This window comes from Sesamum indicum, linkage group LG4 (genome assembly GCF_026168435.1).
Source record: "Sesamum indicum cultivar Baizhima isolate 11 linkage group LG4, ASM2616843v1, whole genome shotgun sequence".
In the NCBI taxonomy this organism is placed as follows: Eukaryota; Viridiplantae; Streptophyta; class Magnoliopsida; order Lamiales; family Pedaliaceae; genus Sesamum; species Sesamum indicum.
Genome location: NC_142660.1, coordinates 20,698,245 through 20,713,508, shown reverse-complemented (window position 1 = coordinate 20,713,508; position 15,264 = coordinate 20,698,245). Strand labels below are relative to the sequence as shown.

General features: G+C 38.6%; 2 protein-coding genes and 1 pseudogene across 2 annotated transcripts; 1 reads left to right on the top strand and 2 right to left on the bottom strand.

Annotated features, from left to right (window-relative positions):
- Positions 1 to 251: 251 nt before the first annotated feature.
- On the bottom strand, positions 252 to 1,186 carry LOC148788545 (uncharacterized; annotated as a pseudogene).
- Positions 1,187 to 2,561: 1,375 nt separating this feature from the next.
- LOC105161187 (V-type proton ATPase subunit H) lies at positions 2,562 to 7,803 on the bottom strand. Its single transcript, XM_011078800.3, has 11 exons — positions 7,647 to 7,803; positions 7,265 to 7,390; positions 6,472 to 6,574; positions 6,318 to 6,390; positions 5,741 to 5,806; positions 5,545 to 5,659; positions 4,443 to 4,604; positions 4,133 to 4,258; positions 3,841 to 3,966; positions 3,287 to 3,466; positions 2,562 to 3,097 (listed from the first exon to the last, which is right to left on the bottom strand). The coding sequence occupies exons 1-11, from the start codon at positions 7,680 to 7,682 to the stop codon at positions 2,849 to 2,851; spliced, it is 1,362 nt and encodes a 453-aa protein (XP_011077102.1). The 5' UTR covers positions 7,683 to 7,803; the 3' UTR covers positions 2,562 to 2,848.
- A 1,727-nt stretch (positions 7,804 to 9,530) lies between these two features.
- Positions 9,531 to 15,173, top strand: LOC105161185 (leucine-rich repeat receptor protein kinase HPCA1-like). The gene is made up of 19 exons (XM_011078798.3): positions 9,531 to 9,980; positions 10,450 to 10,570; positions 10,670 to 10,741; positions 10,826 to 10,900; positions 10,980 to 11,051; positions 11,132 to 11,293; positions 11,368 to 11,442; positions 11,530 to 11,601; positions 11,702 to 11,773; positions 11,853 to 11,921; positions 12,029 to 12,103; positions 12,188 to 12,259; positions 12,356 to 12,490; positions 12,564 to 13,033; positions 13,110 to 13,262; positions 13,600 to 13,739; positions 13,817 to 14,036; positions 14,144 to 14,379; positions 14,537 to 15,173. Exons 1-19 carry the CDS (start codon positions 9,890 to 9,892, stop codon positions 15,044 to 15,046), a joined length of 2,892 nt encoding a protein of 963 aa, XP_011077100.1. The 5' UTR covers positions 9,531 to 9,889; the 3' UTR covers positions 15,047 to 15,173.
- The last annotated feature ends 91 nt before the right edge of the window (positions 15,174 to 15,264 follow it).

The following is a 15,264-nucleotide window of genomic DNA, read 5'->3' as shown; positions in this document are numbered from 1 at the left end:
AATTGCATTCCCACCCACTAATGTTACTATTTCAATAAATACCCTTCTCTTCCACTTGGGTCGTGTTTATTTTTTTGCACTACTTATCTTTTTTGGGATTAATTTTGGATTATCAGTTAGATTGTATTAGATGGGATGGAGTGTTTAGCCGTTTACATACTCGAATAAAATGCGAATTGTATCCTTACAATTCAGTTTATCTGTATGTATTAATTCCACCCATTATTATTTCTATTACATTTTTGCCCCCTTCAATTTGAAAAATTACAGAATGCAGTTGTCCCCCACTCTCGTAGATGGTACCGAACAACTCTATACGGAGTCAAGAAGCCTTCAGCATTTGCGTATCCATTGTCACACAAGTAGTAATTACCTACACAAGGTATAACCGAACAGTATATAATATTTTTATCAAACCGGAAGCCGAAGAATAACATGAAAGGCATTGAGAAGTTATAGCAAAGTGGTTGAGACGTCATACAGACCTGAGGAGACTCTGAGACCATCTGGTCTATGGACGGCATCACGTAGAACACGGCTATCCCCTGCACTACCCTCCTAGCTGGAAAGCACATAAATGAATTGCATGTTTGGGTTGCAAACCCCTAGAACATTGACAGCAACATGACCCTTGCGGGTTCGGTACCTTCTTTTTTCATCTTCAGCTACGTGAACGTCAATGAAAGTCTCATCCAATGCCCCCAGACATCCCCACGTAACAGGGTACAATCGTGAAGGGGAAATGGTATATAATATCCAGAACAAGGACCGGGAAGACAAGTCAAAAAATATGTGTGCATTTAGAACCAAACAGAGAATACGAATGTACCTTGAACCATTTCCAACGGGGTCCACGCATTCGTCAGCCTAGCCAAGAGGACATTGTACAGCTTACTCCCTGAATTCAGGACACGGTGAAAATGTTTGTGGATCGTGCGGCCAAAACGTATGAAATCATGCTTCACCACGCTATTCTTTTTGTGATGGGACACAATGCTAAGGAAAATTGCTACCTGTTCTGTATGGTTAGGTTTTTGCTCGGGGTCAAACCACCTGAGCACTGAAGCATGTAGCACAAGCGACCGAAGGCGTTGTGGTCCATGCGGAGATTGCGCAGGCATAAGTCGTGTGAAACGGAAACCAACCTGTGAAGATGGTGAATCTAGCCCGGGATCCTAGTACTCATCACGTATCTGGATGGCCTACGTAGACGTCAAGTAGGGTTTCGACCGGCAAGGTATTTGGTAACATAAGAGAATATAGTCATAGCAACGGCAAACTCGTCGATGATTTGTTGTACAATTATTAAACCCAATGTAACTCTTTCAAATGATCTCATTCTAATGACCAAAAAAATTATATTGAAGGTCGGAAATTTTGGGAGAAGACAGTACACCAGAAAAATGGAGTATCTACCAACGTAGTCGAAATAGCACTTTAAACAAAGAAAGAAAATTATAAAGAAAATAGTCCAAATCTCAACACACAGTGAAAATAAAGCCGACGATGGTAACAAAAATTGCATGCAATGAACGCAAAAGTATTAATGGTACAAGGTTTTCCCTGGGTGCGAAAGAGAAGGCCGCGAAATCACGCGAGCGAGATGGCACAATCGGTGTGCAGGTGAATAAATGAACAGAATCGCGTGGACAGTAGAAGGATCTCAGAAGGAAGTACATAGCACAGCACAGTTTAATAAATGTTGCAGAAACAATGGTAGGGACGAGGTTAAGGGTTTCGGAGGAACTTACCGTCAGATCCCGTATTAATCCCGAGCTAACCGTAGAAGATGATAGAGTAGGACAGATGATGCAGTGAAGAGCGCGGAAGCGACTCCGATCCAAATTCTTTGCCCCAAGAAAGGAGAAAAAAAAAGATTAAGGATAGCAGAGAACTAAAATAATGTACCACACAAAATGAGATTCGAACAAAAACCATGGAAGACACAAAGATTGAAACGCAAAAAATTAGATACACAGACAAGTTGTCGGCCACATGCAAGTCACCGGAGTGGAAGAACTCACATTGCCGACAGGAACATTGTGTGGATGCAAGACTCCTGTAGAGGGAAGTTTTGAAATGATGTAGAAGGTGGTAGTGGGAAATGAAAAGTGACAAAGAATTCAAATCGGTAGGTGGACATGGGCAATTTTGCTATTTGCGGTAGAAAATCGAGGATACAAATGTAAATTCGCAGGTGCAGAAAAGTGGGATAACTTGACGGGATTCGAATCCCACCCCCCTAGCCTGGATCCCTATCAGGGGTTTTGTCCAGCCCAGTACCGGGTTTTGCCGTGAATCCCGGGCTACGCTGTTCGGAAGTAAACGGCAAGCTAACTCCGATTAAGGCGAAATCCCCTTTATTCCACGTTAGTAAACACGCCCTTATTGTAAGATGTTGATGACGGATTTCTAGTGCAATCATAGTCAATTTATTTATTATTTTGTTAAGAGTGTAAGTCCGGTAAAATCGAATTAAACTAATCAATTGCTGGGCATTCACAGTTCAACACAACTTCCATTCAGGACAGGAGATAAAGCTAAGCCACTCAAAAGGAGCATGAAACAGAACATGGGAGAGGCTGCTTAGGATCAATCGATCTTTAAGATACAAATCTGAAGCGTAGAATACAAACGTCTTCATCTTATTAGATTATGGACGAAAAAAATATAAATAACTCTTCTCACATTGATCACAGGGAACAACAGACTAAAGTGCGCTTACGCCTGTAACGTTCCCGGTGGGTAGTAGATATAAGTAATACAAGCAACTCGTGTGTTCTTTCTTTTTAAAAAGAAAGAAACTAGCAAAAGAATCTAGAAACCAATGATTTCTATATAGAATAGTTTAAGCTTGCAAAAAGCTAGCATATTTGGCACCTAGAAATAGCCTTTGGATGCAGAGCAAGGCATTTTTAGTAACTTCTGCGTTTTCATGGTCCATCAATTTCATCACACGGTCCTTTGCTTTGAGGTCATTGACAATGATTCGCCCAGCGGAATGGTATTGGATGAACTGTGAAAGATCATAACAAGCAACAGCAAGTGTTCTGGCATCAGTGGATGTGTCCAAGATTGTGATCAGGACCCTTAAAATCTGCAACAAAAAGTGTCAAAGTATGAGGTTTGTGCAGAAACGAAAAGAGAAAGGTAACAGGTTGTTCAAATCGTTTCATCACTTTACGAGTTTCGTGCTGGAGGAGAAGAAGAAGACAATGAAGATAATAATTTGAGGAAGTATCAGTAGAGATAACTCCAAACAGCATCTAGTGATGTGGAATACAACCTGAAAATCATGTTCTTCGAAGTTTGTAATGTTTTCACGCCAGAACGTAGGATCTTTATGCATGGGTGACCAATCAAGATGCCCAAGGAGGACTTCCTGCTTATACTTATCGAAAGAACTTAGCTTCTTGATGTTATCTTTCAACCCTTCTTCCAGTTGGTTCAGAGCTTCCAGCAGATCCTGCAGAATAAGTTTGGCATTTAAATATCAAGGGGCAATTAGGAATAAACAAAAGATAGAAAAAAAAATTGCGTGCAATCAACACCAGTATCTTGGCAGGCTGCATACTAGATACTAAGATTGATACAACAGATCTGTGGAATATTGGTGCACATCGAACAGTATCACATGATAATGCATGTATATTAAGTATATTAAACTGCTCTATGATATGAAAGAAAACAAAGATCAATATGCACCTTTACTCTTTATAAACTAAAAATGCATGACTTTAGCAGCATTCCTTCATGTATTTCAAGGTATTATATTTGGGCGTGAGAAACAATTAGTAATCACGATGATTGGTTAGCATAGCTAGAAAAATATTTCCTCACCTCATCACTCCAAGCCTGAGCCTTCAAATTCTGAACAATCAGTAGCAATCCCAGGTCCACCATCTGAGCACCAAAACTCCCTTTATGCAACAAATTTCTGAGAGTCAAGACGACTACCCTGACAACCTATTATAAGTTATTCCAATGAGGGATAGGTTACCATTATTTAAACTGGTGATACAGAATATTCAAATCTTTGTCAAGAACAAGGAGGTATATTATTGATGTAACTCACATATTAGGGAAAATAAATAAGTCTAAGTGTTTGTCTCAACATATGTCTTAAACTCACTTTTTCCTTCGTGGATCCCTTGACAACTTCAATCAAACGTGGCAACGATCTAGAAGTAGCTAAGTACTCAATTGCAGGCTCATAATAAGAGAGGAGCCACACACAAAGGCATGTTTCATAGAGGAGCTGTTTCAAACACCCAGTTAGTAGACATCCCACATTACTCTTACAAAGCTAATAATGCCAACTCCATTTGTATATCATTGGATTCAGAACTCAACCCATCAATAACCTTAAGTGATTCCGAAATGGCAATGTTGGGAGTAGAAGCTAAATGCTTTAACGTATAGTAATCTTATATAGACTTTACCTGGATGGATTGTTGAGTGGATGCAGGAGAGATTAGTGGAATGAGCAACTTTACTCCATCTGATTGAACAAACGAAGATCGCACCATAGGCTCTTTCAGTAGAGTTGCAAGGCAATTAATAGCTATTGGAACGCCACGACTGGGGTGAGATGGCGTCTTCAGCTGTTTTAAGTATGCAAGCATGAGTCATGACTACAAGGATTGATGGCTAATGCATTATTGAATGAAACATCTAAATTATTAGCCCCCAAGTGAAAGATCATCTTGGTATACATCACCTATAAATTTCCAGAACCCATTTCATGAGAAGAACCATGCTTCTAGCTCACCATTACAAGTTTAGGCTGTACATAAAACTTAATGGAGATAGTCATACTAAAATTGTTTTCACTGTTGGAATATAAAAAGGTCCACCTATAAGTACTCTTAAGTTTGAGAATATGGCATCAAATCTTTTAGCTTAGGATTATCCCTTACGATACTCATCAATTAACAACTGGACAATAGCCTAAAGCGTTGAAATCTGAAATCACCTTTTACAATGTTAATTCACCGACTTAAATAGTAAAAAGATCATAAAATGGAATATCATAATCTGAGCTAGCAACTTAGATCATCACAGTATCAGGCCTGCAACACCAACAGTTTCCTTTTTACATTAAACCATGATATTTACATTTTTTCTTTAACAGTCTTCCCGTACCCATTATTTTGATCCACAGAGTCAGTGAAACCTTTAGTTCAACTGGGTGACACGATGAACCTATCTCCGTTGCTGCAGAACGCATTTGATTCAGTGTGATTATGTATTTAACTCCCTATCCTTTGAAGCTAAAAGTCTGAAATTGGAGATTCTAAATTTCCTCGCAAGCAAGCTTCTATACTTTCCAATGTTGTATTTAGGCAAATCTTAGATTTTACTAAAGCCTTTATTCATTTATTCGCAAGAGTTTAGATTTATGAAATCCTTCTGCAGTTTATACACTCCTATTCTGAAATTGTTAAAGTTTCATATTCATGACTGCGAGAAATGATACAGACTGCCATCAAACACTTTGGAACACCTTGATCTACAAAAATAAAGAATGGAAAGAGCACAAACCTGACTGCACAACCACTCAACCAGTCTGTTTACAACATCATTTATAGGAGTGATTTCCTTCTTTGAATTTGATACACCGTTAGCAAGGGCACTCTCATTAGCTTTTGGCCTCTCACTGGAAGTAGAGAATGAAGGTGAATTATGCAGAAAACAACTGATACAGTTTGCAGGTTAAGAGAAGTATGTCGTTCTGCACCTTACTATTAAAGAAAGTATCTTACAGCTCTTCTCTTGTACAAACCAGTTACCTTTCACGAGCAATCTGCAAAAGAAAATAAAGGTTGTCATTCATTTTAAGGACATGAAAGAACTTCATCAACACCGTATACTGTTGTTTGATTCACTATTATGTTAAGAATAGTAAACACTTAGATGTGAGGGGAAGAAATCAAACATGTATCACAAATGACCACCCCATTTAACATGCAGCAAGAGCTATTACAATTTATGTAATCCATTTTCATTTTCTTTTTGCTCTCCCTTTCGGGTGGGGGAGCACATGTCTTTCTGGTCAAGGATCATTTAAACCACAGTGGCAAGCATAACAATTACACAAAAGCTAAAGCCTCCTCCAAGAGGAATGCTAGACTAAGTAGCAACAGAAGCTAAATGGTACTGATCGCCTGATCCGCCTTTTGTTTGGGCGAGGGAAGGAGACTGAAGGAAGATGGAGAGGTACCACAACTTAAAATAATATATTCAGCTAACATAATTGGATAAACTCATGCCCTAGACAACTAGAAGATGCAAAATATCAGCTGCAGAATCCTTGCCTCAGGAAAGGCTCATAGATATCCTCGTTGGCGAGAGATTTATCATGAAATAATCTAGCTCTTTTGGGGTTTGCTGCCGTGCAAAACAAAAGAAAAGGTTAGCTAATTCATATTGCAACATTTAATTGAAGAGCTAAAGGAATTTGTCTATCACCTGATAGCATTTCATCAATAAGAGCTAAAACATATTCCACAGTTTCTTCCTTGAATATGTCTCGCAGAATGCTCACAAAAACATGAGCATAAGCTGGACCATCCTGCAACAGATTTTCAAGTTGTCAACAATGTCCAATGAAAATTGTTTGAGATCATTTATGGTTCAACTGCACCAATCTCTATTATATTGCTTTGAGGATCCTCCGAACCTTTTACATGAGGCATTGCATAATGAACCACAGCATACATGAAGCCAATACTGAAATTAAATGTTACAACGGAACATGTGAACATATCCTACACTAAAATTCTACCCAACCCAAATGGGAAGAAGAGGGTCCGCCACCAACTGCATCATGCATTATTCCTAATTCATGATACTAACTAAAGGGAAATCAAAATTAGATAGTTACTGACATTTATTAAGACCCTCCGGAAGGTGCTTTTTATCTATTTTAGTAAATTTAACTTTTGAAAGAAAAAACATTTTTCATGCCCTCTTTTCTCTTCTGAAACTAGAATTTGAAACAAGATGGGGAAAAAGAAAATCAAAATGACAACACGTCATTAATTTTTTACAAAAGAAAGCAGGCACTTTCATAAAATCAGAATCAATTAATAATTCTCCGAAAAAGTTCTTCCACACTTCCAGACAGTTTCAAATCTTCAACTACAAATTGTCCCAAAATGCAGGAGAACTGCCAAAAGAAATCATAAAATACCAGACAGAAAAAAAAAAAATCAACTTCTGAAGAAAAGAGAGATATATAAGTCAGCAGTAAGACAATTACAGCATCCAGCAACTGAGCCTTGTAATTCTCAGGCTTCTTATCATATCGGCGCAAAAGCTGAAGCCCAGTCCCCGTAATCAGCTTAGTCGTCATATAAGTCTCCCATGGAATATCCCTCCGCAAGACCTTCACAAAGAAAATCAATAGCATAAAAAATCACAAATTCCATTCAACACCTGACAACAAACAAAATTCTCAGACAACTAGATCAGGTCCAAACACCAAACACAATCCGCGAAACAAAATTCCTCATCATCTCGACTCTGAAACCTCAACATTACAGAATTCCAATAGATAATCAATCCGCCAATCTTTTAGCCCGTGAGTGCGTATAGCGTGTGCATACAGACACGCGAAGTGCATGCAATAGGTGGCGTCGTACCTCGTCAGTGGAGAGCTCCCCTTGATCGATCGGCATTGAGGAAAATTGTCTGAAACAGATCACGAAACTAGAGAGAGAAAGTCTGACTGTAGAGAGAGAGAAAGAGAGCACCAGAAACCAATTATACACGAATGGTAGTTATGATCTTTTTCGTCGTTTTCTATTCTTTGATAAATTTGAAAAATAAAATAAAATAGTTATAACCGGGTCGGGTTAAAAAGGCATCTTGTTGGGCCTAATTGATTGGGCTTAACGCCTAGAGGGCCTTCTCTATTGGGCTGAAAGCATGTAAATTAAATATAAATTGGGATAATTGATAAATACAATTTCCTCAGCCCAGCTAATTTGTAAGTATTGGGCCTCATCAAATTAAATCAATTGATAGCCCAAGTCAACGAAGTTATAAGTATGGGCTTTCAAGGCCCATAATCTATTTGGACCGGTTTCCACCGATCTTGTTCACCCTAACAAATATCATAACAACAATAATATACTCACTAAAATAATAACCTGATAGCCAGAACAATCACAAGTCTTAATTATCAATCACCTCGGTCTCTGGACTTGTTCACTAAGAAATTCGAAATACATAACTAAAAACTCTGTGAGGTTATAACCTTGTTATAATTTTAATGTATAATAATTTGCACCATTGGTATTATAAAATTAATTATAAGTGCATTGTTAAATAATTAATAATAGGGTTAAATGCAACAAAGCCCCTTGTTAAATATTATATTTTGCTAGTATTTCAAGAATGGTCAAAAGGGACTAAGGTGGTATGTTTTGTGTGTACCTGTCGATCACCATGCACCTGAAAGGCTAATATCATGGCTTTGTGTGAACAATTGGCCTTATAAATACTATAGAGTTGGTTCGGGCTAAGAAAAGTCATTTGTTACTTAAAGAATATACTATTCATCATTCTCATTGATTTCATGATCCAACTAACTCAAACATGGTCGGTCTTGGCTGGGGATCTTCCAACAATTTGTTGGTTAGGCTCAGGTCCCAACATCTCTGGATCTAACTAACCTCAGGTATCGTCGACTTCCGACTCGAATCATATTCATAATTGATTTTCTTAAATAATTTTTATTAATTTTATGTGTATGAATAAAATATTATTAATAGAAAATTTAAAAGATGACCATTTTATATACAAATAAATATGTTTGAGGGTATTTTAGTTATATATATTTTACCAACTAAAGTGGTTACTCTAACTTAATAAATAGTATACATTCATCAAATTCATAAACCCAAAATGAGTCATACAATAGTTCCACTCGGAATGCATAAAGGAGAAGACAACAAGAAAACAAGTCAAATAAACGAAAAAAATAGTTGATAAACTAACAATAGATTTAAAAAAAAAAAAACCATGCCGGCCCTTGACATGTTTATCTTTCTTGTAAATTAAACAATTTTTATTCCCTGCAGGCCGAGGAAATGATATAGAATTAAATTAAGGACCAAAAACTGTCATCTCTGCCCAAAAGAAAAAAGGACCAAGAAAAGGTTGAAATATGACAATTTTACTAAATAGTTATCATAAAAGAGTATAAAAAATCATTGTAATATTTTAATTAAAAGATACAATTCGTACTGCAAAGAAAGAGTGATGATAATGATAATGAATGCAACAATATCACCATCATGATCAACAATAAAAATGAGTCTCAGGCCTGCCTGAAAGATACCTTCTTAGCAGAAAAGTTCAACAACATAGAGCTGCACAGTAGATTACACTGAGTTGTTGCTCAAGAATATCTGGCTGTGACGTATGTCGTTTTCACTATGCTAAGTGTCACTTGTTGTAGTTCTTGTTTCCATGCCAGCAGGCAGGCGGATTGAACGAGTAAAACATTGTTTTGATGACGAGTGCACGTCCAAAAAAACATCGTACATTGTCATTACAGATCATGCTGTTGCTGTCATTGTAGTAGAGTGCTAAAGAATTAATGGTCATGAGAGATAGGGGGGATGGAAGGATTAGTTTGGAGTTTCTAAGATGAGTTTTGACCACTTAAAGTAAGCAAAACCAAATAGGTTGAAGCAATTATTTCCTCTCTCTCTCTCTCTCTCTCTCTCTCTCTCTCTCTCTTGTTGATGGTTATGTTTGAGTTCCAAGAAATAATTGGATATCTGGGATGAAATGCCTATCAGGGTTTTAGTTTTCTGCCCTTGATCATAATCAGTTTCAAGGATATACTACATTTTCTTGTCTTAAGAAAGAAGCCATGGCTGCTAGGACTCGGCTGCTCTTGTGTTGTCTGCTGGTTTTCTCCATATGCTTTCATGTCATCTATGCTGAGACGAATGCGCAAGATGGTAAAACTTTCTCCTACCAACAGCTTTAAGGGTGTGTGGTGTGTGTGTGTGTGTTTCTTGAACAATTGCATTATCTTGTCGTCCCGTTTGTAGGAACTTGAGTTGATATTGGCTTATGTGAAAAGTGAAACTTTTGATGAAGTTCATGAAATAATTGGTTTCCTGTCTCTTGTAGTTTATCACAGCATCTGATGTCAACCTGAAAATCAAGAAAATTGTATAGTTGAGTGTAGGTGTATCAATTTTCATGATCATCTCTGCACTGAACTTGGTCAACATTTCTTGATTTCCCAATGATTCAGCTGGCAAAGTTTTTGGAGGTTCCTTACATCATCGCATCACCAAAACTGCATAGAATTCACTTTCGACTCTTGACTTTTTGTGTCTCAACATAGGATCACAATGCAAATTTCTCTAATACCCTTATGCATGCACCTAAAAATGCTCGTTTTCTGAAAAATCGATGCAGCTGCTGTGCTTAGATCACTAAAGGATGAGTGGGGAAACACCCCACCAAGCTGGGACAGATCCAATGATCCTTGTGCTGCATGGGAGGGAGTTACCTGCAACAACTCAAGAGTCACTTCACTGTGAGCATTGCCAACATTCAGTTCAACTTTACATGTCCAAATAACATCAACATTTGCTTCCTATTCATGTAATGATACATGGATCTTTCGATTCTGCAGAGGATTATCGACAATGGGACTAACTGGTAAAATGAGCGGTGACATTGGTGGGCTCAGTGAACTCGTCTCCTTGTGAGTTCTTTAACATCTTTTTCATATACGTTTGCATTTAATAGTCCACATTCATTTCTGATAATATAAGAAAGTACTTTGCAGAGATTTGTCATACAATCCTGGGCTCACAGGCTCCCTCTCTCCGCGGCTGGGAGATCTGCAGAAGTTGACGATATTGTACGATTCTAAGAATTCATGACCTCAAGAAGTCACATTTTATTACCAGGGTCTAATGATATTCACATCTGTTCTTCAGAATTCTTGCTGGATGCAGCTTCACTAACAGCATACCAAGTGAACTAGGAAACCTCTCAGAGCTGACTTTCCTGTAAGAAACTTCTGGTTATAGCCGTCTTCTTCCATGAATTCTGATGAGACAAACTCTTACTTTCTTGTCAACACTGACAGAGCCCTGAATTCAAACAACTTAAGCGGTGACATACCTCCTTCTCTTGGTAAACTTTCCAAGCTGTATTGGCTTGATCTGGCAGACAATCAGCTGAAAGGACAAATTCCCATTTCATCAGTTTTCAGCCCAGGACTCGACCAGCTTAAACAGGCGAAGCACTTGTGAGTACGGTTAAGCTCTGGGATTCTTCTTTTTATCCTATTTCAAGTTCACTGATGTTTATACACCTTTGCAGCCATTTCAACAAAAACCAGCTTTCGGGTGAAATCCCAAGCAATCTATTTAGCTCAGACATGTCATTGATACATGTGTAAGTTGAGAATGAAGTACCAAGTTACTTCATCGTTCCTTAGTTCCTTTTTCTTTTTTAAATAACTGGTTACTGAAACTTTTGCAGATTGTTTGATGGGAACCAGTTGGAAGGGAGCATTCCATCTACAGTAGGACTGGTACAGACACTTGAGGTTCTGTGAGTAAACATCGTCGCTTGTTCTACATCAGTTTCATGCTTTGGTTCATGCATATGTCACTTATGTCTTCATGTTGGCTGTCTTAATGAACTTGTCCAGTCGTCTTGACCGTAATGCCCTGAAAGGAGACATCCCAACAAACCTCAACAACCTTAGTAACATCGTTGAACTGTGGGTATTTTCTTACCAGTACATTGTAAATGAGACTGTTCTTTTTGAGTGGGAGCTAACAATTCACTACCATTTGCAGGAATTTGGCACATAATAGGTTGTCTGGTGCATTACCAAATTTAACTGGATTAAACTCCCTCAATTATGTGTAAGAAATACGGCGTCCTTGGCTTGTGAAACAACTGTACTGTTCTTCTTGAGATGTGTTTATTGCAGCACAAACTCTCAAATTCGTGATGCCTTTTTCTTTCACAGGGACTTAAGCAACAACTCCTTTCCACAATCAGGAGCTCCAGACTGGTTCTCGACTTTAAAGTCGCTAACTACGTTGTGAGTATCTGATGATTTCTTTCAAAATGTGAAAACATAAGTAATCAGAACTAACTCATGTAATGAATATGGTTGATGCTTCAGATTGATCGAATATGGACCACTAAACGGATCCATCCCATCAGAACTTTTCAGTCTACCTCAGATTCAGCAAGTGTGAGTCCAACAATCAACACGAAACCAACAAAAATTGCTTGAAAAACTGTAAGAACTGATGCTAAGGTTTAATTTCGTCCTATAATTTTGTCGCAGGAAATTGAGGAACAATGCCTTCAGTGACAAGTTAGACATGAGCGGCAACATCGGCCAGCAACTTCAACTTGTTGACCTCGAATACAACAAAATATCGTCTGTGACACTCGGCTCAGGATACAGGAACACACTAATGTAAGAGTACTTCATCATTTATGTTCATACGAGCTCACAAGTATGTCCAGTTTAACCTTTCTCATGCACACAGGTTGATTGGCAATCCGGTTTGCTCAGTGTCTCTGAAAAACACGGTTTACTGTCAGATTCAGCAACCACCTGGACCTTATTCCACCAGCCTCAAAAACTGTGGGGTGGAAACGTGCGACTCTGATAGTAAACTCAACCCACAAAACTGTGAATGTGCTTATCCATATGAAGGGACATTGTACTTTAGAGCACCGTCTTTCAGGGAGTTAACCAATTCCAGTTTGTTCCGGTCACTAGAAATGAGCCTTTGGACAAAGCTAGGCCTCTATCCCGGATCAGTTTCTCTGCAGAATCTTTTCTTCAATGACGATGACTATCTTCAGATGCAGCTTCAGCTTTTTCCGCACAATGCAAAGTACTTCAGCAGGTCAGAGGTTCAGAGGATTGGATTTTCATTAAGCAACCAAACTTACAAGCCTCCGCCTGATTTTGGACCGTACTACTTCATGGCATCTCCATACGTTTTTGGAGGTAAACTTAAGTAGTTGAAGAATGATCAGTTAATAGTGATACTGCTTCAGTTATGAAATCAGTAGTGATGTTTCAGATGGGCACGGGAGACGCCACGTTAGCACCGGTATGCTCGCTGGAATAACAACCGGATGTGCATTTATGGTCCTGGTACTAGCAGCGCTGGGGATTTATGCTTTTCGACAGAAAAAACGTGCTGAAAAAGCCGTTTCATTGAGTAGACCCTTTGGTAATTCTCATTGTTTTGCTAGTATTGCATTGTAGCTCTAGGTATAATAGCTCAAAGAATCTACCAAAATTCGACAACATCGACCTATATAATAGCTCAATTCTATCCTTATTGATCTTAGAGTAGTCAATAATACCTCTTATCCTCTGAGTATACATGAAGTACACATTATAGTCAGTGACATCAAACATATAGTTGACACCATAATAGATTGGTGTATCCCGATATTATTGACAATATAATTGATAATATTAGTGAAGTATTTCCTACTTCAAACAAAAGCTCGATAACAATAATTTGTATATCATCTCATAATATCTCAATTTCTTTCATCAAGCGTCTTGGGCTCCAGGCGGCAATGACGCCGGAGGGGCACCACAGCTCAAAGGAGCCAGGTGGTTCTCCTATGATGAAGTCAAGAAATGCACAAATAACTTCTCTGAAAGCAACCAGATTGGCTCTGGAGGCTATGGCAAGGTTTGCTAGTGAAGCCTTTCTTACATACAATATGCATGCCAAAAGGTTCCTATGTTCTTATTTTATTTGGCTTTCAGGTGTACAGAGGAGTGCTTTCCACTGGACAAGTAGTAGCAATCAAGAGGGCTCTACAAGGATCAATGCAAGGTGGCCTGGAATTCAAGACAGAAATCGAGTTGCTTTCGAGAGTACATCACAAGAACCTTGTCGCCCTCGTGGGGTTCTGTTTTGAACAAGGAGAACAGATGCTGGTTTATGACTTCATGGCTAATGGAACACTGAGAGAAAGTTTATCAGGTAAATAGTGTAATCACCGTAAAAGTTCGTAATGCAGTTGTTTTATGATGCATGTCACCGGTTTCAGAGATGACACTTAAAACAAAGTGACATATCTGAATGCACAGGAAAAAGTGGAATTCATCTAGATTGGAAGAGAAGGATAAAGGTTGCCTTGGGTTCAGCCAGAGGATTAGCTTACCTACATGAACTTGCTCATCCTCCGATAATTCATCGGGACGTCAAGTCTACAAATATCTTGCTGGATGAAAATCTAACAGCTAAGGTTGCAGATTTTGGCTTGTCCAAGCTGGTTTCTGATAGTACAAAAGGGCATGTCTCTACTCAAGTCAAAGGCACACTGGTGAGTAAACTACAACTGATTGCATTACACAAGGACTGCCTAGGTACAATAACAATTTTCAAAACCAAAGAATTCTTTATGTAATATACCTAACATCAGTAGGCATCTATAAAATTGTCCTTACAGTTTTAAGAATAACTCTTCTTCTTGCTTGTAGGGTTACCTAGATCCTGAATACTATATGACGCAACAGTTAACTGAGAAAAGCGATGTGTATAGCTTTGGTGTTGTGATGCTTGAGCTGATCACTTCTAGGCAGCCTATCGAGAAGGGAAAATACATTGTCCGCGAAGTAAGAATAGCAATGGACAAGGATGATGAAACACACTATGGATTGAGGGAAATAATGGATCCTGCCATAAGGGACACCCCAAATCTCATAGGATTTCCTAGGTTTCTTGAGTTGGCTATGCAATGTGTGGAAGAATCAGCTTCAGACCGTCCCACGATGAGTGAGATTGTGAAGGCCCTCGAAACTATATTACAGGATGACGGTATAAACACAAATACAACCTCTGAATCGTCATCGGCTACTGAATTTGGAGCTGCTAATGGTGCCCCCAGACACCCCTATAATGATTCTTTGCCTAGAAAGGATGCCAGTGAGAGTGATGCTTTTGACTACAGTTATGGATATACATTACCAGCTAAAGTTGAACCTAAGTAGTAGACACACTGTTACATATTCTACAAGTTTGTGTATTCTTTATTTAATATTCACTACTTCTTGATGAAATTTTATGCAAATGGAGATATACAAGAACCTCTCATAAGCTGTGAATTGTATAAATTTGAAGCGAACTTGAAAGTATGATTTTCAGCTCTTTCAGACCTGATAGGTTTGGTGAGATCAAGGGTTTTCAGGTGGCGAAATCCATCTGGTGA

Bases quoted from the DNA above. Each gene is read 5' to 3' on its own strand.
- LOC105161187 (XM_011078800.3), bottom strand. From the start codon at position 7,682: ATGCCGATCGATCAAGGGGAGCTCTCCACTGACGAG. The intron at 6,575-7,264 runs GTAATTGTCTTA...AATCTGTTGCAG, and splicing joins AGGCTCAGTTGCTGGATGCT to GATGGTCCAGCTTATGCTCA. The intron at 3,098-3,286 runs GTTGTATTCCAC...TTTTTGTTGCAG, and splicing joins TCGAAGAACATGATTTTCAG to ATTTTAAGGGTCCTGATCAC.
- LOC105161185 (XM_011078798.3), top strand. From the start codon at position 9,890: ATGGCTGCTAGGACTCGGCTGCTCTTGTGTTGTCTGCTGGTTTTCTCC. The intron at 10,571-10,669 runs GTGAGCATTGCC...TCGATTCTGCAG, and splicing joins AACTCAAGAGTCACTTCACT to AGGATTATCGACAATGGGAC. The intron at 12,104-12,187 runs GTGAGTATCTGA...TTGATGCTTCAG, and splicing joins TTAAAGTCGCTAACTACGTT to ATTGATCGAATATGGACCAC.